Source organism: Rissa tridactyla, chromosome 3 (genome assembly GCF_028500815.1).
Source record: "Rissa tridactyla isolate bRisTri1 chromosome 3, bRisTri1.patW.cur.20221130, whole genome shotgun sequence".
Lineage (NCBI taxonomy): Eukaryota > Metazoa > Chordata > Aves > Charadriiformes > Laridae > Rissa > Rissa tridactyla.
This window is the reverse complement of record NC_071468.1, coordinates 2,600,702-2,627,842: the sequence shown is the minus strand read 5'-3', so window position 1 is coordinate 2,627,842 and position 27,141 is coordinate 2,600,702. Positions and strand designations below refer to the sequence as shown.

Sequence of the window (27,141 nt, the reverse complement as noted above, 5' to 3'; positions counted from 1 at the left end):
ACTTCATAGTTTTGGTAAGCATTTGGAAGTAATGGGATGTTCACAGCGTTTAAGGAAGGCTTTGTGATTCTCACTTGCTGCTGCATAGAGTCTGTTTCATTTGGATTTCCTTACTTTTACAGGTCTGTCGTATATTTTGTTGTTTAAAATGCTTTAATGTGAAGAGTCCTTTTGGTCAGTTACCTGTTCTGATTTTAGCTACTTCAGGAATTTTTATTTTTTTTTCTATTTTCTTACAGACAATGTCTGTGCTGTTTCAAGGAGTATAAACATTTGGAGATCTTTAACCAAGTAGTATGTGCGCTTATTAACTTAGTGATTGCCCAAGTTCAAGCTCTGCGGGACCAGCTCTGTAAACATTGCACTATTAATATAGATTCAACGTGGCAAGATCAGAGTAACCATGCTGATGAGCCCCTGAATGTAGAAAGAGAGTCTCATGAAGAAGAAAATGGAGAACGGCAAAAATCTATAGAGAAAAAATTAGATTCTGGAAGAACTTGTATCCTGACAGAGGAGGAGTCTGCAAAGAACACTGATGCTTTTAGCTTATGGAGCACTGATGAGAAGGAAAAGTTGTTGCTGTGTGTGGCAAAAATCTTTCAGATTCAGTTTCCTCTGTACACTGCTTATAAGCATAATACTCATCCCACAATAGAGGTATTACCTTATCTTTATGTGTATATTTAATTATTTTGTGAAAGGTTATTTGTTCTCATTTAATGAGTAGACTGTGCGTGTTTGGTGATAGTTGCTTTCACACAGGATGGGCAAATTGAGCTCTCCTGTTGACTTCAGTAGAACTTTTAAATGACACATACTCTTATACTTTCTTTAAAATATGCTTAATTGTTATAGGTAATATATTGATAAGTGTTGGATGGAACTGTACACTGAATTATTGTACTGTTTAAATAACAGGAAGGCAAAAAGGGGACTATAGCGAAGCCTTTCTTCCAGAAGGTAACCCATTAATAGTTTACTAATTTCTTTTCATTGCAATCTATGGTTCTAGAAGCAAAGCTTCATAATCTAAACTTTGTGCAAGACCAAACTTATTTGTTAGAACAGATGTTTAATTGATTGGAATAACTGAGGTCTACACAAGTGGCTTTGTTCTACAGTGCTGTTTTTTCTCTGTGATATTTGTTGTGGCTGCCACTCACATTTTCCGTATTTTCTTCTGAAAAAAACACCACACACAAAATTTTTCAAAAATCATGCCATGTTTAATTCACAGTTTCTGAAATAAATACGATGTTGTTAGCATTTCCTAGCTGAAACAATATAGTTCTTGGAAAGGTTGGGTTTTAATCCAACTTGTGGTAGTCTAATAATAAGTGATAGTTAATAACAGTTCTTTTACAATAGTTGTATGCAAAGAAGATGTATATTTAGCTATATGAAGAAAGCTTCTATCCAACAAACTTCTGAGAAAGCCACAGCGGAGAATCAAACTACAGTTAACCCAGTTCTTAATTTTTTTATTCAGGGGGTTTGTGAAGTTCTGTTGGAGCTCTGAGTGGTTAAGTTCTCATTTTGGACTTAAGTTTAAAAAGCAAAGATACCAAGTGACATATAATTTTTGGTTATGTATGCTAGAGTGATCACAAGATAGCATCAGTTCTTGTTGAATGAATCCTGCCATATCTGACAATAAATTTAGTTAAAACCCGCAATGTAGTGGGGCTTTTGGGTGGGCCGGATTTTGGTTTGTCTTATTCTAAAACATATGGGCATAAGTTAACAGAGGTTGTTTCACAAATATTTGTATAGAAAAATGAGGCAAAGCTAGGATTTGTGGATTTCAGGTTTCCCATCATCCATTTTGGCCTGCCTTTTAAACTTTCACCATATGTAAATAAATCTGTAGTTCAGCCTCTGCAAGTAGGAACTGTAGAGGGTAGATCTTGTTAGTTAAAAAAAAAAAAATAAATCAATGACTACTTAAGTGATTTATCTTCTGTACTCCTGGGACGCCTACTGAAACTGGCTTTGTAGGAATACGCAATGAACAATTCTGGAACAGCTTTCCTATGTATAAGCACACTTGCTTCTTTTAAATGACAGTTTCATGGTTTGTTTTTTTTTCCCTTCCCTTTCAATTTAACTTCCAAATGACAAAAAGAAAATCTCAGAGTGCCCGTTGGGACTTCTTTTTCACTTGATGTGCAGCCATAAAGTGATTTGGACACAGATATGCTGTAGATTGCTGTGCTGTGACTGGCTGTCACTCTAGACATGCTAGTATATATCATACTGGTATATATCATTTGAATTACTGAATACATTTATTAGCTATCCAAAAAACATAACTTAAAGGGGAGCTGAGAATGAAAAACACTTCCCTGTGGTACAGACGAGTGAGAGACTAGTTTTTTTACTAGACTTTTTGTGTTTCCAGGTCTGGATTACGGAGGTATGCTAACCTGCCATATTTCTTGTGTACCTTTTTCTTTTTTTGGGGGGAGATTTTTTTCATTTGCATTTAAAAGGTTCCAGCATCAATCATTTTTCTCACAAACTGAGATTTCCTGTATTTAGGAAGCACTAGGGTTCTGTTATTCTAAAGTAGTACTATTGCCTATTTTAATGTCAAAACTTCCTGCTACCATGAGTGACTCACTAAGGTTTCGAGTTTAATTTTGGATTGCAGTCTGGAGCACATCTTAGTTGAATTGAGACAAGTTATTTGACCCAGTAACGGGAGCACTTCTTGGTTTAGATCAGGCTTGGACTCAGTCCTCAAAGGATCACAAATTAAAAATCCCTGTTTTAAATGTATCATCTATACTTGTAAGCTAAACATATTCCTGAACAGACCAAATCTGTCAAGAATTTGTTGGGAGAAGCTTGTGTAGCTCTCCGTCTCCCTCTAAGCATTTCTTTTGCCTCATGGAAAACACATTCCAATCTACACTCTCTCTGACTTAAAAAATTCCTTGTTCTAGATTCTTGAGATGAATTTTTACACAATTTCATTAAGTCATTCCATCCGGTTAAAGGTTTCACTTTGCCTAGAAATGACCATTTAGACTGTCATTTAAAAATTTCCAATGTAAGACTTTCACATGGCATTATTACCTTCTGGTAATGACTAGCAGTCAATATTACCGTTAGCCATTGTTCTGCGTACACCTCCAAGATCTTTGTTCTTAATGACAGCAGACAGAAGACAAGTCTTGAACTCTGATCCTCTTGTTGGGTGCTCACCAAAGCCATTTTACACTTGACCATCTAGTGCAGAAGAAAATGTGGAAGTGTGAGGTTTTCCCTAGTTTAGGAGTTCACGAATTTGGATGAAAACGAATAGCAAAGACCAGATGATTTGAAAGGTTCCTTCCAACCTAGGCCATTCTATGATTTCTTGGTAGTCAAAAGGGTGTCTGCCTGTACGTGATCCTACAGATTCTCTCCTTAAATGATATGGGCTAGGAATTATTTTGTCCCTTACGACATTTCTAAAGTGAGAGAGTGAAGACCGTGGAAGCCTGATTGGTAGCCAGAAGGGCATACTCTCAACAGCAGAAGCTACCTTGAACGGGTGGCCTTGCAGAGGGCAGAAATGTCACAGAAATATGTTATACACAAGGACAATGAAACTACATCATGTGAAAGTAAATCAAGCGTATTGACAAGCATATAGTCTTGACAACTGTAGAATGGATATGCGTCTGTATAGACAGAATGTTTGTCTCACCTTTTCTTAAACTGATGAGAAGCTTAATGAAAAATGTCTTTCTACTAAGTTTGGATTTCCAAAACAGCACAATTGGTTGCAGTCACTTAGAGGACAGCCCACTTCAGGAAATAAATATTGAAAAAAATCTGTAAAGATAAGATCTGAAAACACACCATTTGCTTCTGTTGAAATCTACCATTATTTTTGTGCCCAGAGAGAGGCCTTTTTGTCTATTTTTCATCCTAAACAAAAACTAACTCAAACTATTTTTATAAACGTGGCTTGTTGTTTTTTTAACAAATGCTTGTACTTTGGAATTAGTTAATTTCTTGTTTTGTTTTGTTTTTTTTTAATGTATGGGATATCTTTTAAGAGATCTTGCATACAGGGTAGTTTAAGACTGTATGCACTATTCTTCTTTTCATACCTACTCTGTGCAGCAAGCGCAATACCTGTGAGTGGACACTTCAGAAGGGAAAAGAAATACCTAGAAAATGGAGTCCTGTAGAGTCTTGAAGTCCTGTAGAGAAAGAAGCAACTGTGTAAAGTGTGCTCCTGAATTTTGCACTGTCTCGGAATGAACAATGAAGCAATTCTGGAGAGAGGATGAAATGAAAGAGGAAAAAAATCAGTTGTTCAGGTGTCTGTAGCTGTAGTCCCTGATTCTTTGCTTCTCTTTTCTTTTTCTCTCTCCTTCTCCTTTTCAAATAAATATTTTCTTGGAAAATATCCCTAGTTAAGTGCCCTCCACCAAGATCGTGTCCGTGTCAGACCTCAGGTAGTATATTGTATCTGAAGTGATGGGTGTTTTTTAACCATATGAGATTCCCATGAGGAATTCTCTTATCTCTTTATACACTTGATCTTAAGGAATTCTCTGTCTCTGTTCTGTTTCTCCTCTGCAGGAACAGAAGTCACATTTCCAGACTCAGTCTCTCAACCACAACAGTTTTAGTAAGCTTTGCAGGACTCGCGCAACAGACCGCCATGCATCTTTGATCTCTGTGTTCTAAGAACTGTAGTTCACTGGACAGCAAGTCTCTATTCTATTCAAGAAAACTAATGAAATTTCTCACACTATTTCTGCAGTTTTCATGAGCAGAGCACTGAACACCTTTTCTTGCTACTTGAAAACATACCACCTACTGGCTTCAAAGCTGTTTTAAAAATAACTGTTAGAGTATCACGAGTTCAGGCATGACTTAGAGTTCAACAGAAGTAAAAAGAAAATAAATGCTTAGATAGAATATGAGCATATTGAATAATTCAAAATGTTTGTATCACACTTAATCCATCCAAAATTGCTTGCCTCCAGCATCCTCTGGTGCAGTTTTAAGAAGCTTACTCCTACACAGCTATTTGAAATATATTCAGGAAACTTCATTTAAAATCTTCACTTTATGTTAAATTTACATTAGATTTGGGAATATGAGAACTAGGTGTTCGGCATAGAGGGATGGGAAGAAGAATGCGCGCTGTAACTACTTGCAAGTACCCATGGCAATGTTGTGGTTTTACAGTCAGGTTTTATGTTCTCTTCACTGCCCTTTTGCCCCAGCCGTATGCAAGTTACACGCAATATGTGTAACAACCCTAATAAATAGAATTCCTGCTTTATACTGCCTGACAAGTGGGTGTTGTGAACGTTAAAAAGAAAAGCTATTTTTCAAAACCGTTTTCACTTTAGTACTTCTAGAAAATAGTTAACAAATAGCAGCAAGTATCTAACGGATTGATAGGGTGATATGATTTCTTCCCTCTCTTTAGTTAGCTTAATCCTGTAAAGAGTACTAGGCACTTATTTTATATAATGTGTTTTGTTATATTTAAGAGAATACACTAGTTGAAGAATGTTAATGTTCTGATGGGAATGAATAATTTGACAGTTTAGCCCCTTAAGTCATTAAATGTAGGATTGTAGAACATCCTACATTTCATTTAAATTCAGATGTTTGGATATATGCCTCATCTTCATGCAAAAATTGCGTTCAAAAGCACCTAGATTGGTTTATTCTGTAATTCTCAGGCTGGTGTGCCCCCTTTGCAGTATTCCTGTTGGAAAAAAAAAATGGTGATCTGAAGGGAGGTGGGACTGAGGAATGATCTGTTAATCCAGGCATTGAGAGCCACTGCTGAGATGTTATCCTAAGCGTGCATTTGTGTACTTATAAATACATCTTAACAAAGGTAAAATAATGAACCAGAAAAGTATGTTTGCAATATAAAAGCAGAGCAAAGCTTGAGCTTTTGTCATCATCTAAATTAGGGTTTTGGTTTTTTCTGTTAGTTAACTATAATGTCTGTTAATGGTCAGTTGTTTTTTGTTCTATAAATGTATTTTTATTGCTTCAGTTAATTTTTTTTTCTTTTTAAACAGGATATTTCTGCTCAAGAAAGCAATATATTAGGGGCGTTCTGTGATATGAATGTAAGTTGTCCATTTTTAAATAGGTGCACGTTTTCTAGAAAGTTAAAATATCCATGTTCTCTCCTGTATAGATTTGTGTTATACTAATGTAGCTTCTTGAATTTCCTGGGTGTCTGAAGGGATCTTGTATTGATTGTTCAAATTGATTGTTCAAATTCTTCTTCTTCTTTTTTTTTTTTCTTAATATATTTCTAGGATGTAGAAGTACCATTGCACTTGCTTCGTTATGTTTGTCTCTTTTGTGGCAAAAATGGCCTTTCCCTCATGAAGGATTGTTTTGAATACGGAACTCCCGAGACACTGCCATTTCTTATAGCACATGCGTTTATCACAGTGGTATCTAATGTAAGTATTGTCTTTCAATTCTTTAATGTTAAACACAAAAAGTAAAAGGGCTGAAGTCTGGAGGAATTGTATAGGACTGGGGAGGGAGAAAAACACTGTAAGATTTTTCCTTGTTAGGAATGTGAGGTTTGCTGGTCCACTGAGCATTTCGTTATCCAAACCCCATACATCTCCTGTAAGCACACAAGTAGTTTTGTAGGTTTGTACCTAGATTTTAAGATTGTAACAGCCCCAGAAAATACTTGTAAGAACGTCATCAGAGGTCATTTCTGTCCCTGAAATTGTGTCATGGGAATGTTTTAAGCATCTTAAGGCTATATTAACTCTTTACCTATTTCCTGTGAGGCACAAAAGAAAAGCCTATGGATTTCTTTTCTTCTCAATATCCTGTGATTTTATATCATTATACACATTTGCAGCTTAGAGGTAACTATCTTGTATTTCGCCTAGTTTTAGAATACACATCCGTCATCATTTCTCCATTTTGAAATAACAGTGATTTTTGACCAGCAGAATTACAAACTGATTTTGGTGAAGATTTGAAGGAGATTGGTGATAGAAATGAAAAACAATCTCTGAAGGAGTACCTATGAAGACTAATGTGAGAATGTGGAGTCATGATCTGTCTTGTGAATGTTACATACAGGCAAATGAAAAACAATAGTTTGTTATGCCTTGTATGAAGTGAGTTTAACATGATTTTGACGTTGATTGCAGTTTTGAATGCTTGAAATCAGATCCTTCCTTCCACATATCTTCCCTTTTTCCTTGTTGCTTTTACTGACCAGCGAGGATGATGTTCCAAATAAGTATTGGAATATGTTTGCATAGAAGGAACCAGTGACTGAAATAAAGCTGCCATTGGTGATGTGTATTATTCGCTCCTCATCCTTTTAGTGTAATGGTTCTTCACTAGTCGGTGAGAGAACAAGTGATTAAGGCCATGATATGCTTTGTTCTGGTAAGCTTGCACAGGAGGACTGCTGCAGCACCTCTCTTTGTTAAGCTGTGGAGATGTGTTCCCTTCTGGCCCTTTCTGTATGATCTGATGAGATTTCAGGTGATAGTCTGAGGAGTTCTTCATCTCTACCTGTTGTCAGTGCAGCCTGCAGTCTTCATCAAGCCATCTGCTGAAAATGTATAGTCTTCTACGTTATTCTGGTGTAGAAGTAAATTTTGGTCATGGAACCAGACAGTCTTTCGTGTCTGATTTTTGTTGGGCTTTTTTTGAGGATGGGCAAAACTGTTCAGTAAGTGGCAGCTCCCTATCACACCAGCATTTTTTTCAACAAGCATTCTGGCTGCAAATCCCATTTCGTAAATATCCCAGACCAGTTTATGTTTATAAACTGCGCCTGCCTTTCTTCTTTGGCCTTTTTTGAAGTCTTTATTTTTCTCCACATCGATCGTTTATTTTCTTTATTCTTAGTGAGGTGCCCTAACCCAAAACACTTCTCAGCAAAGTTTCTCCTTTCAGATGATTACTTAGCAACTTTGCATTTATCTTTTGTTATAGTAGGTAATAGATTTAGCTGTCTCTTGTGGCTATTTTAGATTAATGCTATGGTTAAACCTGCCAGATAAAATGAAATTCAACCCAAAGCATAACAGGTAGAAATACTGTGTCTTCACCCTCTTCCAGCATTGTATCTTTTACTATTCAACTAGAATCTTCCTTTTGAACTCTGTCTGGCTTTGCTGGCAAATCTGTGTGAATTGGAGGAAAACTGTTTTAGAAAATTTTTTATCTTGAGATTTTATCTGTCAGTTCGCTATGGAAAGTACAAGAAAATGATTTATGTGTAATGTGCTTTATTCATCCCCTTCCCGCGTTTTGGTGTCACTCAGAGTACTTGTCAGCAGTGCTCCTGAATTTCAAATGCAATATGGTTTATTGGTTCCAAATGAGGAAGCTAATCTTTTTGACAAAATACATTTTACCTTGCATATATTAAAAAATAATATTTTTTTCTGTACCTCTACAATGGTGCATAAGCTTCTAATTTTTCTTTTTCCCTGTTTCTTTTTGTATCATCTCGCTATATAATTCATACAACTTAAGTAAATATAAATAATTTAATAAATGTTTCTGTTTATCTGGGAAATGATGTACCAAACTCCAATAAAACAAAAATAAACCTTCACAAAACTATTTTTCGTGAACAAAGTATTGGTGATCTCCTTGAGAACTCTGCTAATTTGACTTGTCTTTACCCCAATGCGTTTGAGTTTTGGGGATTTATAGATAGCGTGAGATTTGTGGATGACCCTGTCGATAATAGCTCAGCGGAGACCTCTGCAATGTCAACTGTTAACTGGTTCACAACATGTAAAGGCAGAACTATAGCGCACAGTAGTTCTTAAAGACATTTTCACAGTCCTACCAACCCTTGAGAATGGCAGTTAAGTAGGCATTATTGTAAAGACTCCTAGAAATATCCATGCTGGAATTTATTTTAAAGTCTGAGAGAAGAATTGGTTGTTTACTACTTCCTTAAATATTTCAAAAATATTTTCAGAAAGATTGTAGTGCAGATGAAGCAATCAATTTCTTATTAAAAAGTTAGGCTTAGTAGTAAGGTCCAGGAAGTGGAACAGGTGAAGCTGGAAATAGTAAACAGCAGCCAAAGAAATCATTTGCTAAAAAACCCATAACAGTTAACCTTTAATAGACAAAGGTGCATAGCGGTGTGGAAAGCATTTGCTCTGTTTCTCCCACAAAGGAAGGTGAATATCTCATTAAGTGCACTCTACAGGTGCATGTAAGAGAAGACCATTACCACAAATTAGGAAGGCCTGTGGGGAACTGAGCTGCTTGTTTGTGATTACTGGTGTCTCCTTTACATCCAGGACATTAAAATTTTTGAAAAGATGTTTCATTGAATTTTTTTTTATCCAGCAAATCTCGAGTGAGTAAATGTCTTTGTCTGACAAGCTTATGTTTGTAGTAATAACACCAGCAAATGTAATATAATGCAATTTACTTTACATGGGAGTTGGCTAGTTGGTACTCTTGTTTTTAATCCAGCTCATGGCTCTGCGAGATGCTTTCTTAGCAACCTGTGTTGTGGAAGGACTATTCCTTCTTAGGATATTTCTTTCCTGTCTTTTTTAGTTAGATACTTGGTTCTTCCCACATTTCATATTCTGTGGTATCTGCTCAGCTTAACTACCTGTGTTGTGGTGGCCTTAAAAAACTAACAGATGCAGAGAAGTCCATGACCTACAGCTTGTTCTGTGGAGAATTTAAACCTCACTGAAAAAGCCTGTCATTCCATCATTCTGTATGAGTTCAGTTTTGTGGATGTTGTGGAGGAATAACTGCCCGCTCAGTGGAGGTGAATTAATTGAAATAATGCTGATGGTTTCCCAAACGTTGCTTTAATTTTACTGTATGAAACTTCAAAACTCAAGTCAGAAGTAAAAACTGTTGAGAGACACACTGCCTTTTGGAAAAGAATTACCTATGATAAAGAGCAAATAATAACCCAGAAACCTCTGAAGCTTGAAAATAGAACAGATGCAGTAAACACTTTGTTTTAAAAGCAGGTGAAAGCAAAAAAAGGTATGATGAAAGCTGTGGATTTTTAATGTAATTTTATATATGTTATTTTTATGTCATTTTAGATATTTTGTGCTACTTTATTTAAAAAAATTAGTATATTTATAATTGAGTTCATGATGAAAATTACATTTTCATTTATAATATGTGAGATTATCCATTAACTCAATTGTGAGGATGAAAGTTGTATGTAATGCAAGTATACAGATGAATGAAATGACTTAGAGCGAAAATTACTGTGAACAATTAAAGCTGTAAAACCAACGCTTCCTACTTCTATTTCACAAAGAAAGATACTCGCTTTTGTGTTTGATACTTGCATATGAAAAAGAGCACATCGTTGTGTTAAAAATCAAATTGTGGAAATGCAGTAGTATGTTTGTCATCCTTGCAATTCCTTGTCAAAATAGTATTTAATTCCTGTTTCTAGAACAGGCATCTTTTAGTTACACTTTCTATCTTTGGGATGTTAGCCTTTTTTTCTTCTTGAGACTGCCGATAGGATCAGAAGCCTATTCCAAACGTCGTCTTTTTTGCAACGTGAAGATTTGGCTGGTTTGTCTTGCAGAGTAGGTTGGTATTGTTACTGCATAGTGTTAGTTGCATTGTAAAAAGTGAGTCTGAAAATATTTTTTTCAGAACTGACTCTTAAAATCACTTGGCTAATTCAAAAAATGTTTAAAATAAATGCCGGTGATACAGTTTTACTACATCCCGATATTTTTTCCATCCTGGCAAGGAGAATTTAGGTTTTCTGCATCCAGAATTTTCCAAAATCCTGGTAAGAATTTAGTCCTTAGGCAGAATTTATTGCATCAGTTGCAAAGAGGAACCATTCTCCTAAGAGCAAACATGGAGATGTAAATCGAGGTGATGGTTTTGAGTGACTGGCGCTGTTAGCTGTTCACAAGATTTGTGTGTGCCCATGATTAAAATTGTGTGAGTAGTAGTAGCAGCTGCTAATGTTTCATCTGTGCTAGATCCCTTACCTGGCACGTAGTTGTCTCTCTGTAACAGGTTTAACAGGCTCAGCATTCCTTTTTGAAATGCAGATGGAGCTTCTGACTTTGCCTGTGTAAGTAGTTTGGTTGCTCCTCTTTTCCTCACAGCGGTGTTAAATAGCTGTTTCAGGGTTTTTTTTCTCGACATACATTTTCTTCCCGCAAACAGTTTTGCAAAGGTGGTAAAGGCAGAATGGTAAATATGGGAATGCAAATATCGTAGTAAAAAACTCTTCTTAATTACCGGTTATAAAACATAATTTTATTTTATAGGATATATAAGCCGTAAGAAGCAAAACATCAACACAAGTCAAAAAATTTTACTTGATTTAGGAGAGATTTGCAAGGAACATAAAGAATGGAATAATTTTCGTGTAAACTTTAAAAGAAAAAGAAACCCCACAAGGCTGAGTAACAGTTTTTCCTACTGAAGAAACTACAGAAAATTCAGAAATGAGACATCTGGGCAGTATGATACTATTCATACAAAGTTTATATTTTCCAACTGACTAAAGTCAAAGATGTAACTCCTGTTTATAAGTCGCAGAAACGTTCCTCTGATTAACAGCTTTCCAAATTAGAAAATTAAGAAGTTGAAAGAATTGAAGTTGAATGAAAAACAACAAAGCCTTTTTCTAAAGTGGGGTTGCATGTGCAAATGTACCAGCAATAGTTCATTTTTTACCATTCTCATTAAATGTCATTAATGAAATTTTTATCTATTTATCTTTTTGCATTATAGATCAGAATATGGCTACACATCCCTGCTGTCATGCAGCACATTATACCCTTTAGGACTTATGTTATCAGGTAAATTTTTAATTTAAGAATTTTTCTCGTGGGATTTTTTGCCAGCACCTATTTATAATTTCAGCTGATACACTTTTAATTGTTCAAGTTGTTGCTCTGACTGTATCATTTCAACAAGGAGAGTGAAGGTAATGTTTAGAGTTAGTTTGGGCAGCTCCTTATATCTATCTGATTTCAGTATCGATCAAATCAATCTTGTTAATAGCATTTTTAGTGTGACATCCAGCCCCGTTCTGACGTGTCGTGTCGGGTTCAATTGTGATGCAGTTTCATTTACTGCAGTATCTACATCAAACTTTACATAAAATTTGCAATGAGAAGATGTAAGTAGAAGAGCGATATGTAGTCATTGAGATTTCATATACTGAGTTTCTCTGAGTTTTAACACTGCTTCACATTTTGATGTTCTGTATTTCCAGCTGGCAGGAACTGAAGCGTGATCAAAAGTCTACTCGCACTTTTATGTATCTAAATATATCTAGTCCCAAAGATTTTCTTTACATCAAGCTGACTTCCCATGAAAAGCACTTTAAAATTAAAGTACTTATAAAGATATTTAATTATACAAGCAATTTCTTTTTATTGGCTTTCTCAGGACAATATAAAAAATCCAATGAGGTGCTGCTGAAAGTATCTTGTGTATGTGTGTCTGCCTGGAGGTGGAGGGGTGTGGTCACAGCTAATTCTCCTTCCAGTGGCCCAGAATTTAACTTTTCTGGTGCAGACAACCTAAAAGGCCACTGCTCTTGCGTGGAACCACAGCTCCTCCAAGGCTTTGGATTTCCTATAACTGTAATATTAGAAATGTGCTTATACTAGTAATAGCTTACTTCCCTGATAGCAATAAATGTGCCTGTACAGAAGATATTGTCTTAACTATACCAGTATATCATCACAGTCTTAATAAAAGTAATTGCATTGGCAACAAAAAAGTGCACAGAACAATGAGGCTCAGAACTATGTTTTGTGTTTAAAAATGCTCTGGTTTGAATTGTAAAGAATTTTGACTGTAAAAATTTAAGTACTGGCTTGGGTATCGATCTTTCTTCCTATAATATGGTCTCTACTAAAATGATACCAGCAGAGAGAAGAGTATTCTGATTTTTTATTAAAACATACCATTCTGGAGTTACAGTCCAGCCGTGTGTGCACCTTTACTGCTGATGTGTTATCTTTGAAATCTTACAAAGGTAATTATTAATCATGAAGCAGTCCAGGAAGGACAGGCAGAGAATCTTCAAGTTCTTGTCTCCGTACATATTCCGTTAATGGTTGTTCGTGAACCTGGGAATTTGGTCAATGAGCCTTACCTATCTTCTTGCAATGTATAGAAATTAAAAAGAGCCTTGAAGGATCGAGAATTGGAGATAGGCTGAGAAGAAGGAACTTGAGTGAGACAGAATAACACAGCTTGCAGTCTTTGTTGCTAATCCTCACTTGTCATCCTATAAGTATTTTATAACCGTAGCTGTAATAAGGGTCACTGGAATGAACAGAACATTTTTTTTCCTGTGTTCTCCTCATCTCTTCCTCTTTACCCATAGAATATTTGCATCTGACTTAAAATGTGATATGTCGGCAACTTCTTGTCATAAATAATGCCCTTGATGTCTGTTCTTAGCATTTACAGTACGTTCATGTCAATCAGAACGGTAATACTGATACAGGAGACACCTATGGAAAACACCATCAGTTTAGAGAAGGAAGGGGATGTTCTCCCAGTTCCTGTTTCTCACAACTGAATCCCGATGGGAGATGTGGGATTTCTTAACATTATGAAATGCAAAGCTTTGTTGGGGAAGATGCACTTGCAGAGTGGGACATGAAGCTCAGAGGCTGTATAACAAAAATAATCTCTGGTGCTATACCTTTATATGGGACAGAAGATAACACAGATGCCTTCGGTGAAAGATGAATTTCTTGATATATGTAGCTCACCCCATGTGGTTGTCAAGCTTACAGATCTTGTCTTAGCAGCTTGGGTCTCTAGGTCTCCATCTGCTTTTTACTTTAGTTAAAAAAAAGAAAAAGCAAACGTAATCCTGGGTACAGCAGCACAGCACCTTTGAAAGAAATCCTGCAATAGCTTCTGCTGCTGTGTGAGGTAAGAAAGAGGGCTCGGAGAGGGGTTTAGTCTAGAATGAGATCTTGGGGCTCTAATTGACTGTTAGTCCAAGTTGCTGCTCATGTAGATCCCTTGCAGAACTGAACTGCATGTTGGAGTGCTGATCAGCATCAGCAGAAAGAGACATCACCTGACTGGCATCTTAGCAGCATCTTTTATCAGATGAGGTTAACCTTTATGTTCGCGTTCTGTGGTTATTTCTGCTAGGAGTGGATGAAGTGAATAGCAAAGTGTGCATTTGCGTAGAGACGGCCCCTGCTGGAATCTGCAAAGATCATGGACACAATCCCGTCATTATTACTGCTACTAAAAATAGACTGATAAATGTTATTTTCTGCCTGGGGAATGGAGCACTAGCAATCCTATCTTGCCTCTGAAGGGTCTGTGTTTTTAAGCAGTTTAGGAAAGAACGAAAGGACATGCTTTCAGTAAGGAGCAAAGTGGTTTTGTCCTTCTCAGAAGGAAGCTTTTATTGGTCCTAATACCTTAGAATTCTGCATTTCAAAGTGCAAAATTCTCATGAAAAAAATAAGAGACTTATTGACAAAGTGACTCGAGAAAATAAGTCATAACTTACGGCAATTATAAATGAGGGCAAATTGTTGATGATGTCTCTTTATAAAAGCCCTTGGTTCCAGCTGACTTGCAGCTCAAGATCAGACATGAGGGATGCTGTACGAGGTTCCAGATATTGAATGCCTCGAGAAAGCAGTAGCTATAAACAGCGGTGTTTTGAGGACAATGGTTTTTCCGCAGCAAGACGGTTGAAAGCGTCATGGATAGTTCTGTCCTTTAGAAAGAAGATGACTAGCAATGAAGTCCAGTTTTATGAGACGTAAGAGATAGAAGTTGTATGTCTGATATTGTAAGTGCCTCTGTAAACCACCAAAAAGTGCTCGATAGTATCAAGGAAAAAGACCTAAAATTCTTCTTTCTTTGACATCCAGTTGGTATCGCCTACTTCATGTTCCTCTGGCAAAATCCGAGAGCCATGTGTAGCATTAGTGCTGACCAATATCCTATTTAGTCCTACCCCTTTTTTCCTCCCCTCCCTTTTTCCTCTCTCCTGCTTCAAGACCAATCTTGAGAGATATTTTTTTGCAAAGGATTCGTGTCTGTGCCCCAGATAGTGAGAAACAGAACATTCTGTGCCCAAGCACTTTGAGAGGATATTGGAAGTGGCAGTTTCTGCTGTGTTATCCGTGTCACCTCGGCACAGGACACAAGCGTAGCACTGCTGCATGCAGAGGAAGTGGAAGCTCCAAACAGAATTGTTGATCCATGATGCTTCCTGTGGAATACAGTGAGAGAGAACAGAGCCGAAAGAATTCAAATTACTCTTCTGCTTAAAAATAATTTTTCTTAAGAATTTGGGTTTTCTGGGAGTGCCCGAGACCACTCCTTGCTATTAACTGTCACGAAAAACTCCTGTAATAAGCCTTGAAGTTTTCAATTGCAAAAAATACTTCACTTCTCCGAAAATCTGAAGATTTATGCTGTAGGTACAAAGGTTAGGCAAGTCGGGAGACAATAGGCAGGCACTTAAATAAATTCTTCATATCACTGAGGCTTGCTGACTCATTCTGCTTGATATCCTTCTTGCAGCTGTGGTCCGAAGGAGTCAGATTAAGGGAAAAAAGATTATTTCACAGCTGAGTAGCTGAAGTCCTGAAGCGTAAGATGTGATTGTAAGCGTTACATTAACGTGGAACTGCATGTGTAAAACTGAACTCTCTCTATCCCCAAATACGGCAAACTTAAATCTTTTCAGTAGACTAAACCTGATTTTTTTTTTTTAAATTAATGTGTATGTGTTGCTTAAATTTAGATAGTATATATATTTACTGATTATTTTAATTGTGTCAGGCTGGCAGGACAGATCCTAAACGTATATAGACTATCCTTTATGTATTTGTATAAAAAGAGGTATGTTTCTTTCCAAAAGTCTCATCTAGGCAAAAATGTCAGATTTACTAGATCACATAGATCCTAAAGTATCTTTGATATATTCCTCTAAGACTTAACGCTTATCAGAATCAAAATGACAAAAATTTATTAATTAAAAAAAATGATGGACAGAATGGAAGTTGTTATTAAGCCATTATATGAATCAGTCACATGCACGTTTATATACTATATAGAGTTCTGATCGTTCCATCTCGCAGACGTAATAACAGAACTACCTGGGCCATAGGCAAGGTGACAGAGAAGGTAGGAAATAAAAAAAAATTATACTGATAGGAGGAGAGACATAGTCTAGGATTTTTTTTTGTCAGGGAGGTGGCTGTTATACAAGTGGTATGAAGACAATAAATAGGGAATGATAATTTGCAGTTTTTCAAAAATAAGAAATTGAGAGGATACGGTACAATTGTCGGGTTGCAGACTTAAGAGAAATGAAAGCAGATTGGTTTTCATGCAAACATAATTGTGAAGCTAACTAGCATAGGTTAATGAGAAGGCCAAAAGTGTAAATAGAAAGAGGTAAGCAAATTTGAAGTAGTAGATAGGTTCATCCATTTTTTTAATATATGGCATAAGTCCTTCATCTGCTTTTAGAGTGGCTGTTTCGGGCTAAATGGACCTTTTGCCTTCTCCAGTACCTCTGCTCTTACGTAAGGCAATGCAGCAAATTTATAGTTAGCGTGAGGAAAGATGTGTGTTAATTGCCAGTGCTAGTTGAAGATTTCTTTTTTGTTAATAATAACATTCTACTGGTAAAAGCATAAAATGGTCCCAATTTACCGATACAGTCGGGCTGAGGCCACTGTATCTTTCCACAATAAAAAGTGAGGCTTGGCCTGCTCTGCAAGTTTCTGTAGTTTTAATTCTGATATTAAAGATACGATCGTATTTGATTTATGAACAGTTTAGTGTCAAGAAATTTTCTAGCGTAGCTGCAGTTATACTCGTAAAGACAAGTATCCCATCTTCTACATTTCTACTGTGCCTGGTTAACCCAGTTGCATTAAAAAAACCAAGGAGGCAGGTTAACAAGTAAAAAGTGCTCTTTTCTCCCTGCCTTTAGGGCCTTGGCAAAACAGATTATACTGTTGAAGTGCTTCTGTAGCTGTGAAAATGCACCTACACGGTAGTTTCAGTTATTATAAAGTGGGATTTGTTTAAAACACCGTTTCTTAATGATCCTGTAATACAGGAAAACATGACACAAGTCTGATTCAGGCTTGGATTAAATACAGAAAACGCGTTGAAAGAACCTTAAAAATGTTGTTGTAGTGTGAATTTGATGAATAAAAGTAGGTTTATACTGATACTGTTGCATTAAAATAGAAAACGTTTTTGTTACATAAACTAGATTAGTGTAGTGCCTTCACCAAACTCTCTAGCGTGAGGAAGACTTCAGGCGAAAGTCCTGTTACAGAAATGTAATGAAGCCACAAATGCACCTTTTTTTCTTTATATGTAGATCTGTGTCCGTTCCCCCTTGTCTGTTGCATACAGGCACTCTTTATCTGTCCTGTGTAGAATGAGAAAATTCATAGAATTTATTTTATCATCTTTGAGATCTTTAGAAATCCTTCACAAAACAGTTGAGCATGGCTTGATGTGCATTATGATCGTTGAAGAGCTTTGGGAACTAGGGCTGAATATAGTTTGCATATAAAAACGGGGAGAGAAAACCTGGTCTGAGGTTGCTGCCAGTTATATCGAGATGATTATGTTTTAACATGGACCGATGCATTTTTCATCAGTGTAACTCCTCTCACCTGTCTGTAATTAAAGATAGCTCACTGGCTCTGGTTTGCTGATGAATTTTTTCAAATGAGTATCCCTTCTTGTTGCTACTTTTCTTTTCCTTAGAAATCATAGCACAGAAGCATTACTTTCTTGCCGTGATCCAATTTCGAGTGCTCCACATGAGAAGACAAATTTCATAATTGATAACAGTGAAGGATCTGGTTGCCTTGGCCCTGAATGGTCCTTCTGTTGTCCTACCGTTATTTATCTGTGATTTCTATCACAGTTCTACAGTCTCTATGATTATTTGCACTGAAGTCTCTTTCCTATGTTTGACAATGTTAAGTATCATTTAAGTGTGTTTATTTTAAGGCGTCTACACAAGAGCTGTGAAAAAGGGCCTCAATGTAAATAAGAATCAGGGCCTTTATTTTTGCTTCTTAAAAAAAATATTACTGTTTATATGAAGTAAATGCTAAGGAATGGTGCATAAATCTAGTTAAGTGTAGTTTAATATCTCCTGTGTTTTTTTAAAAGATCCATTTATCTAATTGGCCAGTCTCCAAGGATAGATCCAGGCTTAGGCTGTCAAACAAATGGATTTTTAACGCGTTTCTGCATAGTTAAATCTAGTTTGGATGTAGTTGAAACTTCAAAATGCTGAAGTACAGCAGAAAAAAATAATTATGCTAACCTTGTATGTATGTACCTTTCACTGTGCAATCTTTAACTGCTTCAAAATAAGCTCAGGAAAGCTTTCTAAACATTTTTCTCTTGTGCATTGAGTTTAGGAGAAATTCTCAACTGTGTCAGTGTTTTATATGTGAACTCTACAGGCATTTCGGTATAGATTTTTCTTGGTACGCCTCAAACTTTTAGTTGCTTAGGTAAGAGTGAGGGTGCAGGAACTTCTGGAAATTAATCCTTAAAAATCATTGTTTCTCCTGCCTCCCATCTGCAAAGAGCATCTGTGCTGAGTCTCAACACGCGTGATTAGATGCCCCTTATCTAAGATGTCTGCAGTAGGAAGAATTTAGCAGTTTAAAATTCTTTAGCATTTTTGGTTCTGTAAAAATCCTGGGATCCCTGGTGATGCTTCACGTGTGTCCCTAAAGATGGCGATTACTGCCAGTAAAAGTAACAACTTGGGCACGTGTTACTGTCCTAACCTGTTGCGAAAGCGGTACTGTGGCACGGGGAGTGCTGATGTACAAGCACAGACGCCATATGGTTACAGCGGAAAAAATGTGTGTACACTGCATTTACTCTAATTGTATCAGAACGTGATTGCACAATTATACTTCTCTTCTGACTAAGGCCACAAACAGGGATATCTTCACCTCCAGAGGATTCTCGCTGTGAGAGCATGCTGTTTGTTGTCCACTCACGCTGTTTCCAGAAATTCAGTTTTACAATATGTTAAGCGTATCATGACACTTCGCTTTTCAATACAGTAAATGAACATGATGCAGCTATCTGGAGAGGGCACCTTCCCATGAAACAGATTTGAGGTTAAGGCTTTCAACCTACATTTCCAAAGAACTTTGTGGGTTGCCTGTCATTTTGTGGAGTGAAAGAAATCTGGAAAGGTTTAAAATAAGAATTGTATTTACTTTTTAAAATATGAAGTTTATTTATTTTTTGAAATATAATTATATTTTTAAAATATATATAAAAATATAATTCTGTTTTCCTATGGTGGTTTTTTTATTGTTGCCAACTTTTGATAGTGGTATTTTAAGACTTAGTACTCATACAGCTATTGGGAATATATGTTTGCTATAATCAAGATGGTGTTCCAGGTATGTTCTAGTTTGACTCATACCTTTTTTTTTTTTTCCCCCCCTTCCATTTGTACTTTATTCTAGGTATTTATGTAAACTGTCAGACCAGGAGTTGCGACAGAGTGCAGCCCGGAACATGGCAGATTTAATGTGGAGCACAGTTAAAGAACCATTGGATACAGCCTTGTGTTTTGATAAAGAAAGTCTTGATCTTGCGTTTAAATACTTTATGTCTCCAACTCTAACAATGAGATTGGCTGGGCTGAGTCAAATAACAGTAAGAACTTTTTAAAAATATAAATAATATTTAGAAAAAATGTTTCTTGTTGTGTTTTACGAGTTACAGACTTGTTTGGGGGCCTTTTTTAATGTGTGAAAACGACAGAATCCTCTTATATGCGGTCTTGGGAAATTATATGGGAAATTGTGAAATAGGGTTCACTAAGAGATAAGTCCGAGTGAAGGCTCTGTTCTGCAGCACGTGGAACTGTAACACTTCTCCTGAACAATTTACCATGCTAAACAAAACTCTTATAAGCATATTTTGTGACAGCTATGTTGAAATTAAGTCCCTTGACATGGCTATATTTGTCATTTACAAAGGCTTTCAATCTGTTTGCAGTGTCTTCACTCTACTGTAATTAGCTGCTTCTTTGTATTGTACATACCTCTTTTTCCTGTTTGTTTAGTATAGTCTGTTGCTCAAGAGAGAGTATTTCTGCATTAATTAGCAGAAGACTGAATTGAATCGGTCTTCGTCAAATAGAAATAGGTTAAAATGAAAAAAGCCACCCTTCTCTTTCCCACGGAAAAGCTCCACATTGCACCAGTCAAGATACTTTGTGCATCCTTTGTCATTGTTTCTTCCATCCTACACTGTGTTATAGCCATAGAGAGACAGGTGGACAGAAGGTCAAAAGGGAATATTTTTATTCATCTGAGCCTTTTCAATTTTGTGTTTCTTCTCATGCTCCTGTATTTAAGATTTATAGCTCATATTGTCATGTTTGCCTCAATGCACAAAATGATGAGTGATTATAATCACAAAATGATAAAGGATTAATGCACAAACGATACTAGAACATGTTCTTTTTAAGTTTTATAGTATTTTTTGAACACATGTGGCCTTCTGTGTTCTAACTGGTTACGTAGCATCACTCAGTGACCTTCTTCATCACCGACTGTCCGTAAATGCAAGTTTACTTAAGTTTAATTTTGCTTCCCACTATATTTCTATATAGAACTACTTACAATTGTTTTAATAAATGACAATTTAAAGTAACCTGGAAGTATTCCCAGTCAGATTATTGGTGTTTTTTAACCAAAGTCAATACTTTATTTATGTAGGTATGTGACCTACTAAGTTAAAAAAAAAAAAGTCTGTGAACGATATCCACTCAGTGTTAATCAAATGCTATTGTAAGGGTAACTGCGTTTGTTGGACTTGAATGCGTTGTCCGTTCAGTTTGGCATTTATCTGAACGGAAACGTAACGCAGCTCATCAGGTAGAGATGCTAAAGCAAGACACAGAGAAAGTTAACTTGTGGAAGACATAGTGGCATTACTGTAAATATCATTTCTATACGTAAGTCATTTATATGACTTTATATGAATGCTACATATAATACACTCAGTGCCTGAATTCTAATCTTCTGTCATAATGAATTAGTGTAAAGTGGGTGTTTACACAAGGGCTCTTCTTGTGTAATGAGAAATCCACAGAGAGGTGATGAAGTCTTATGTGAAAGTATAACATATATTTTTGTTTTAATTTTTCATTGATGTGTACTTTATTATTTATATGGTTACAGACATAATCTCTGGCAGATACATTTTAAAATATGGCTGTTAACTGAGTGTAAAAGTAACTTTTTTTTATTCTGCACGGTTTTGGAAAATGTTATTTTCAGTCTCGAATTTAAAGTAAATTTCCAATGTTTGCATAGTTCCAATTACATTAGATATTTATTCCTATAAGTACTTTCCTTTGGTTTTGTACAGTTGTCCGTGTTCAACTACTAATGTATGTCTTTTTGTGTATCCTTACCCAAAGAAAGTCTGAAAATAAGAATGCATCAGTTCGTTTATTTTTTTCAGGCATGTAGTTCATTTTAAGAGAGTGTGAAATTGTATAATTTTAAGTAGTTATAATATGTTTTGACCTGTTATGATTGATAAGTGTGACTATAAAAGTGAGATTTTTTTAATAACAGATGTATTTTTAGACTAAACCAAATAGGTTTTAGCTTGTAAAAAAATGGAATATTGTTTGTTAATAAGCTATTGAGTCTTTTTTAACATGAATAGTCTCTAAAACTGCTCTTGAACTCTGATATTCCATTCTTCTTTCTAATTCAAATCAGGCAATTTTCTCTTTTGTTCTCTTTTTAAAGATCTTATGAAATGGTTTTTGAAAGAAGCATTTTTTGATTTATCTTGTTTGACTTCTGCGTTTGGGAAGCATTTTGGTTTATTTAGTTTTGTATGCCTTGCCTGGAACAATTTTAGTTGCCAGCTCTGTACAACTCTGAGTGTGAAATCTGAACCAAAATTTCCAGAAATTTTGACTGCCTTTTTACTGAAGTTTTTTGACCTCTTTGCAAACAAAGATGTGTTTTCAAAGATGTAGTATAGTTGAGCTTCATTAGTTAGTATTTTCACACAACCTTCTCTATTACAGATGTAATTTCATGACTACTTTTTCAAGTTTCTTTTTTTTATTCCTGTCTTTGATGGCTAGTCAAATTTCTCAAAGTAGTTTCACTGAAATTTTCTTCCCAACAAACACTATTTCAGCCTCCTGGTTTGGATTTCAAGACTTCAGAACTTTGATACCCACAACTGCAAAATGTTTTCCTTTCCTGGACTTCCGTTTGCCAAAAGTAGGGCGTTTAGCATTGAAGGAATTCTTCATTTTGTGTTGCAAATAGATGTGAAGATTCAAAGAAAACTTTTAGCAAAATGATGCACGAAGTGTTTTAAAGTGTGAACTTTTCAATATGTGCTTCATTTCAAAGACAAGTTTCTTCTGAAAATTCACGTGGAAAGGTGACTCAGATGCAGGTTCTAAGTTCAACTCACAAGATCAAGACTAAAATAGTTTTGGTCAAATAATTTCTATGGCTTGCCTGATTGGTCCTTTTGCAAGATAAATGTACTTTTGCTCTCACCGTGGAGACAGAAATCTTTGACCAGAAGTATCAGTGAAGCTAAACAGATGAATGTCTTCTAACACGGAGGTGTTGATTTGTGTCTGCCAAGAGATATTTTTTTTTTTTTTTTTTTCTGTCTGACAGCTAACGTGACCAGTCCTAAAATTAAACCTTTCAGTTTCGTGGAACCTCTTGAGACCCAGAGAATACACGCAGTATGGCGTCCAGGGATTATGTTTGCTTACCACCAAATATAGACTTGCCTCCCTTGAAGAGAAGCATATACAAAATGTGTCATATCATCTGACTAAAGTTCTTATTTACAAAACAAGGTTGAAGACAGACACACGAAAGTTAATTTTAGCAAAGTGGGAGCTGCAGTCATTGAATGTGAAGTTGGAAATAGCTACAGAAAAGAACAGGAAAATATAAACTAAAATATACCTGAAGCTTTATTTTTGTTGTTAACCTCGTTTCTCTTTGATTTCATCTCCCAGTTGTCTGTTGAGGTGGTTCAGCTCCAAAACACCCTCTTCTCTCTACAATTTCCTGACAAGCAGGATACGCTTTTTCTGCCCTTCCGCGTACAGATCAGTTGAAGTGCGTGAAAGTGAACGCTCAGAACTGATCCGGCCATCCTTCCCTTTTCCTTTTTCCAGCCCCTGTTTATTTGCTTTTGTGCATTAATGAATGCAAACATGGTTGGGGTTTTCCTGACCAAATTCGTGCAAAACTTGGAACAGTGGGTATTTATTCTTCTTGCGTTGTTTTCCTACGTAGAAAGTGTTACAACCTGTGATGCCTGGGTCTTGAGACAAGACTAGTTAGGGAGACGCCGTTTTGTTCTCAGCTTTCTTTGCTGAAGACGTTATACCTCTGCTCTACTTTATAGCTAACACATTTGTGTTACATTAATCAAGTGATTGTTTGGGCACAGGCCTCTTTAGTTTCTTACAATGTTTCACATATGGTAAAAAACCGTAAAAGTCTTTTATTCGCTCTGTCATTTCACGGTAACAAAACATGAAGTGAAAAAACTGTTGGGAGGTGCGTGAGGATAAGGCGGTGCAACACTGACCCGTGTGCACTTCGTATCGTGCTGTTGTGTCAGAATTCTAAGATTGTAATTGAAATTACTGGAATTTTCAAACAATTTTTATAATATGAAAAAGAGCATATTTTGTCAGAGTTTTTTTGAATGAGGATTTTGTGTGGCAAATTTGGAACAACATGCGACCATGGATTTAAAATGTATAATAGTAACAGTTTGATACTCTTTCACTCATTGATCCCTCTCAAAACATTTTCAATTGGGGGGGTAAGTCTTCGGAAAAGCCAGTGAACTTTCACTTCTTTATTTGACCCAATTCAAATTGGTCATTACAATTTCTTCATGAAGTTCTGTTCACATGTTTTTCCACTCCTAACTACGTTTCATTTGAAAGTATCTATTAATAACTTATCTATCAATAATTGTGTAATCAGGCTCTCATGTCTCACTAATCTTAATGCATATTTTCAGTTTTGTTTCTTCAAAAACATTTTTTCCCATGATTATTGTTGAGATTAGACACAAATAAATCTTTGTGTAAAGACTGCAGGAGGTTAGCTGTCACCCAAATCTGCACGTACCAGGCTTGTTTCAAGAAAGAAAAAATTAAATATTTTGACGAAGTTATGCAACAAGTTTAATTTGAATGTCAAACCCTCACATTACTGTGTCTTTAATTTGTTTGAAAACAAGGTGACAAGTTTTATTACATAATTTTAAATACGTTTTTTAAAATGTTTTGTACATGTAAAGAATTGAATGCGGGGCCATTGCTGTCTGGAAAATTGATGCCGAGGAAAAGAAGATAGATGTAAACCTTTAACGGGCTTTTCTTTTCTCTGGCATGTCCTGAATTTATCAGTTCGGATACCTTTCAAAGCTTCATTTTATATAAAAATACTTAATTTCCACTCTCCAATTTTGTAGACTTTCAGCACTGATAATGTGACAAAAGAAATCTTTGCATTACAATAATGGGGAAATTACATCTGTTTCCAGAGTATGCGTTTCATTTCTCATGAAAACCTCTGCAAAGTGACTGCTGCACACCTTGCTCTGATTTCTGGAGTGGGTGGAGTTTTTAACATCATCTAATTGCTTTAGTGAAAGAAAAGTTGATGAAAAAAGAAAATTGATCCCTCTTGCCTGCTAGAATCTGTTGTTCAAATATTTGTCAAAGTGGATTATTTACAAATGTTGAAAGTACTAGAAAAAATTGTTTACTGTGACTAATACTATTTTTAAATATAAGAAAACTACCTCACAAAATATTTAGATAAAATTTTAATTTTTTCTTCCTTTTTCTAACTGTAGAACCAACTTCATACCTTCAATGATGTGTGTAATAATGAGTCATTAGTTTCAGACACCGAAACGTAAGTAGGAACGTTATTATGAATACTTTAAATGCGCTATATGATTGCAGTTCTTCTGTATTGTTGTTATGGATTATACGAAGTGGGGAGTAGTGATAATCCAGGGCGTTTATTAGAAATATTCTAATCAGGGGTTTAAAAAATATTTTTAGGTGGTAACTTCAAAATTATTTCTAAATGTTTCTGGATTTTTTCACTGTCTTAAAGATAGAGTCAAGGTAACCTTTAGAAAAATGTAGATACTGAAATAATAAATACTCATAACAGGCCATTGTCTCCATTGTGATGTATAAATAAGAACCAACTAATTCATATCCAAGTAGTATTTTTGCCGTCTTCTCACTTCTGCTGATTATTTAGTTAACTAAGACTTGTCTTGCTGTCGCTGGCTCCCAGTCTCTTACTGGTTTTCCACTGAGTCTGTGAGGCGATACTTTTCGAACTAGTTATTGTTTGTCTATTATTTGTATAACTCAGGTGTGTTGAACAATTTTAAAGGAGACTCCCATAAATCTTTACGAACTTTCATGCATGGGATTCTATTCCAGTGAGGAAATGTATGGATTTTTGTTGTAACTCTAAACTTCATGTTAGAACTGTCTAGAATTTAGATGAAAGTATGTCTTTAAGTAGTTGAAATAACTTTTCTTTCGAAATAACAGGCAAAGTATGAAAAATCTGGGATTTTACTTGTGATATAGTCTTTATCTTGGGGTGTGATATACTCCACGTTTATCTTGAGGGTTGTATCGATGTGTGTATCTGTCTCACTACAGGCACACGCTCTCCACTCTCTTTTACTCATTAATGAGAAGTCTGTTACAGCAGGGGTTGCCTTGCTTTTCTGGCTGGGTATTTTTATTATAGATGGTTTTATTTTAACACCTGCTTGTTGAAATCTGGCAGCAATCAGGACCACAATAATGTAGGTTTCATGTAAATAACAACTTGAATATTTGAGGTGAAATTTATGGTAATGGGTTGGTATTTTAAAAATAAAGAATCAGAATCTAGGGCAGTTTTGCTTTCATAAAGATATGAAAATACCTTGAGAATCCAAAACAAATAACCACTTGTGATCAACTTTTTCTTGTCCTTTGTCATCAATAGGTGAACATGAATCCGTGCTATCCATCTATTTCAAAGTAAATTATGATATATCATGTCATAAAAAATTAAAGAATTCTCATCAAGTATGACATGTATCTTGCTATGATCTGATGAAACCCGAATGTAATGTCATTAAGCTCATATACATTTAAAAAAAAATGCATTGCTGTAATAAATATAAGCACACATTTATTACTTTTTAAATAGAATATTAATATAACATATACTTCTGTATCATTATTATTGCTCTGGGAGGTGTTGGGTTTTTTCCAAAGCCCCTAGTTGTTGTAGCAGTGGAAGTAAATACTAGAGGAGCGTAACAGGTTGAGTGTGTGAGGTGACTTGGTGGACTGGGGTATTCTCAATATTCTACTGGCAGTTTATGGTGTCTGGTTGCACTGGGACTGCCGAACCTCAACTTTATCCAGTTCTTCTCCTCCTTCCTTCATGTTGAAAATCTGAAACTGAGGTGTTTCTTGGTTATTTATCTTCTGAAACACATTGTGAATGAAACAGTTTTTAACTAGTAGTAAGTACTTAAGGAACATTAACAAGAAGCTGTTCTGCCAGTTAAACCTAATAAAAAAAGCCATTTGATTTTCTGTATCAAATGTGAAAAAGGAAAGTTACCGACAGGGGAAGAAGAGAAGGGCGCTTCAGGTTCCCTGCAGCAGAGCAGATGTACTATGCAAGAACATCAGAGTTATTTTAAAGCTGAAGGAAATTGTCAAATTCTCATTTGGGATATTACTTTCTTGGCAAGGGCATCTGTAAACAGCCTGTCATTTGAAAGGAATGCAGCATGAACAGAAGACCTTCTTTTCCACTTTTGTAGTATGTGATTTATTTTTTTTTTAATCTGAATTCCAGTCATTCTAGTGTTTTACCTGAAAAGTTGGGTACAAATGAGTATCATGTATTGCTGCTCATCTGCAGATATCTTTTGAAATCACTGATTTCTTCCAGCCAAATAATCACAAAAGGCTGTTGCAGAAGGATGGGGAAAATGTCTCAC

General features: G+C 35.9%; 1 protein-coding gene across 17 annotated transcripts in view; it reads left to right on the top strand.

Moving 5' to 3' along the window:
• The window catches only part of USP34 (ubiquitin specific peptidase 34), a 134,587-nt gene that overhangs the window by 22,348 nt on the left and 85,098 nt on the right, over positions 1-27,141 (top strand). For 10 of the 17 annotated variants that reach the window (XM_054194295.1, XM_054194293.1, XM_054194294.1 and 7 more), the window contains exons 3-9: positions 240-660; positions 922-963; positions 6,060-6,110; positions 6,306-6,455; positions 11,761-11,828; positions 19,521-19,713; positions 24,955-25,016. In XM_054194295.1, coding sequence (XP_054050270.1) covers positions 240-660; positions 922-963; positions 6,060-6,110; positions 6,306-6,455; positions 11,761-11,828; positions 19,521-19,713; positions 24,955-25,016 — 987 coding nt within the window. Of the gene's footprint in view, positions 1-239; positions 964-4,587; positions 4,637-6,059; positions 6,111-6,305; positions 6,456-11,760; positions 11,829-19,520; positions 19,714-24,954; positions 25,017-27,141 lie in introns of those variants that run through there. The other 7 variants (XM_054194306.1, XM_054194309.1, XM_054194297.1 and 4 more) reach the window with 3 other exon arrangements.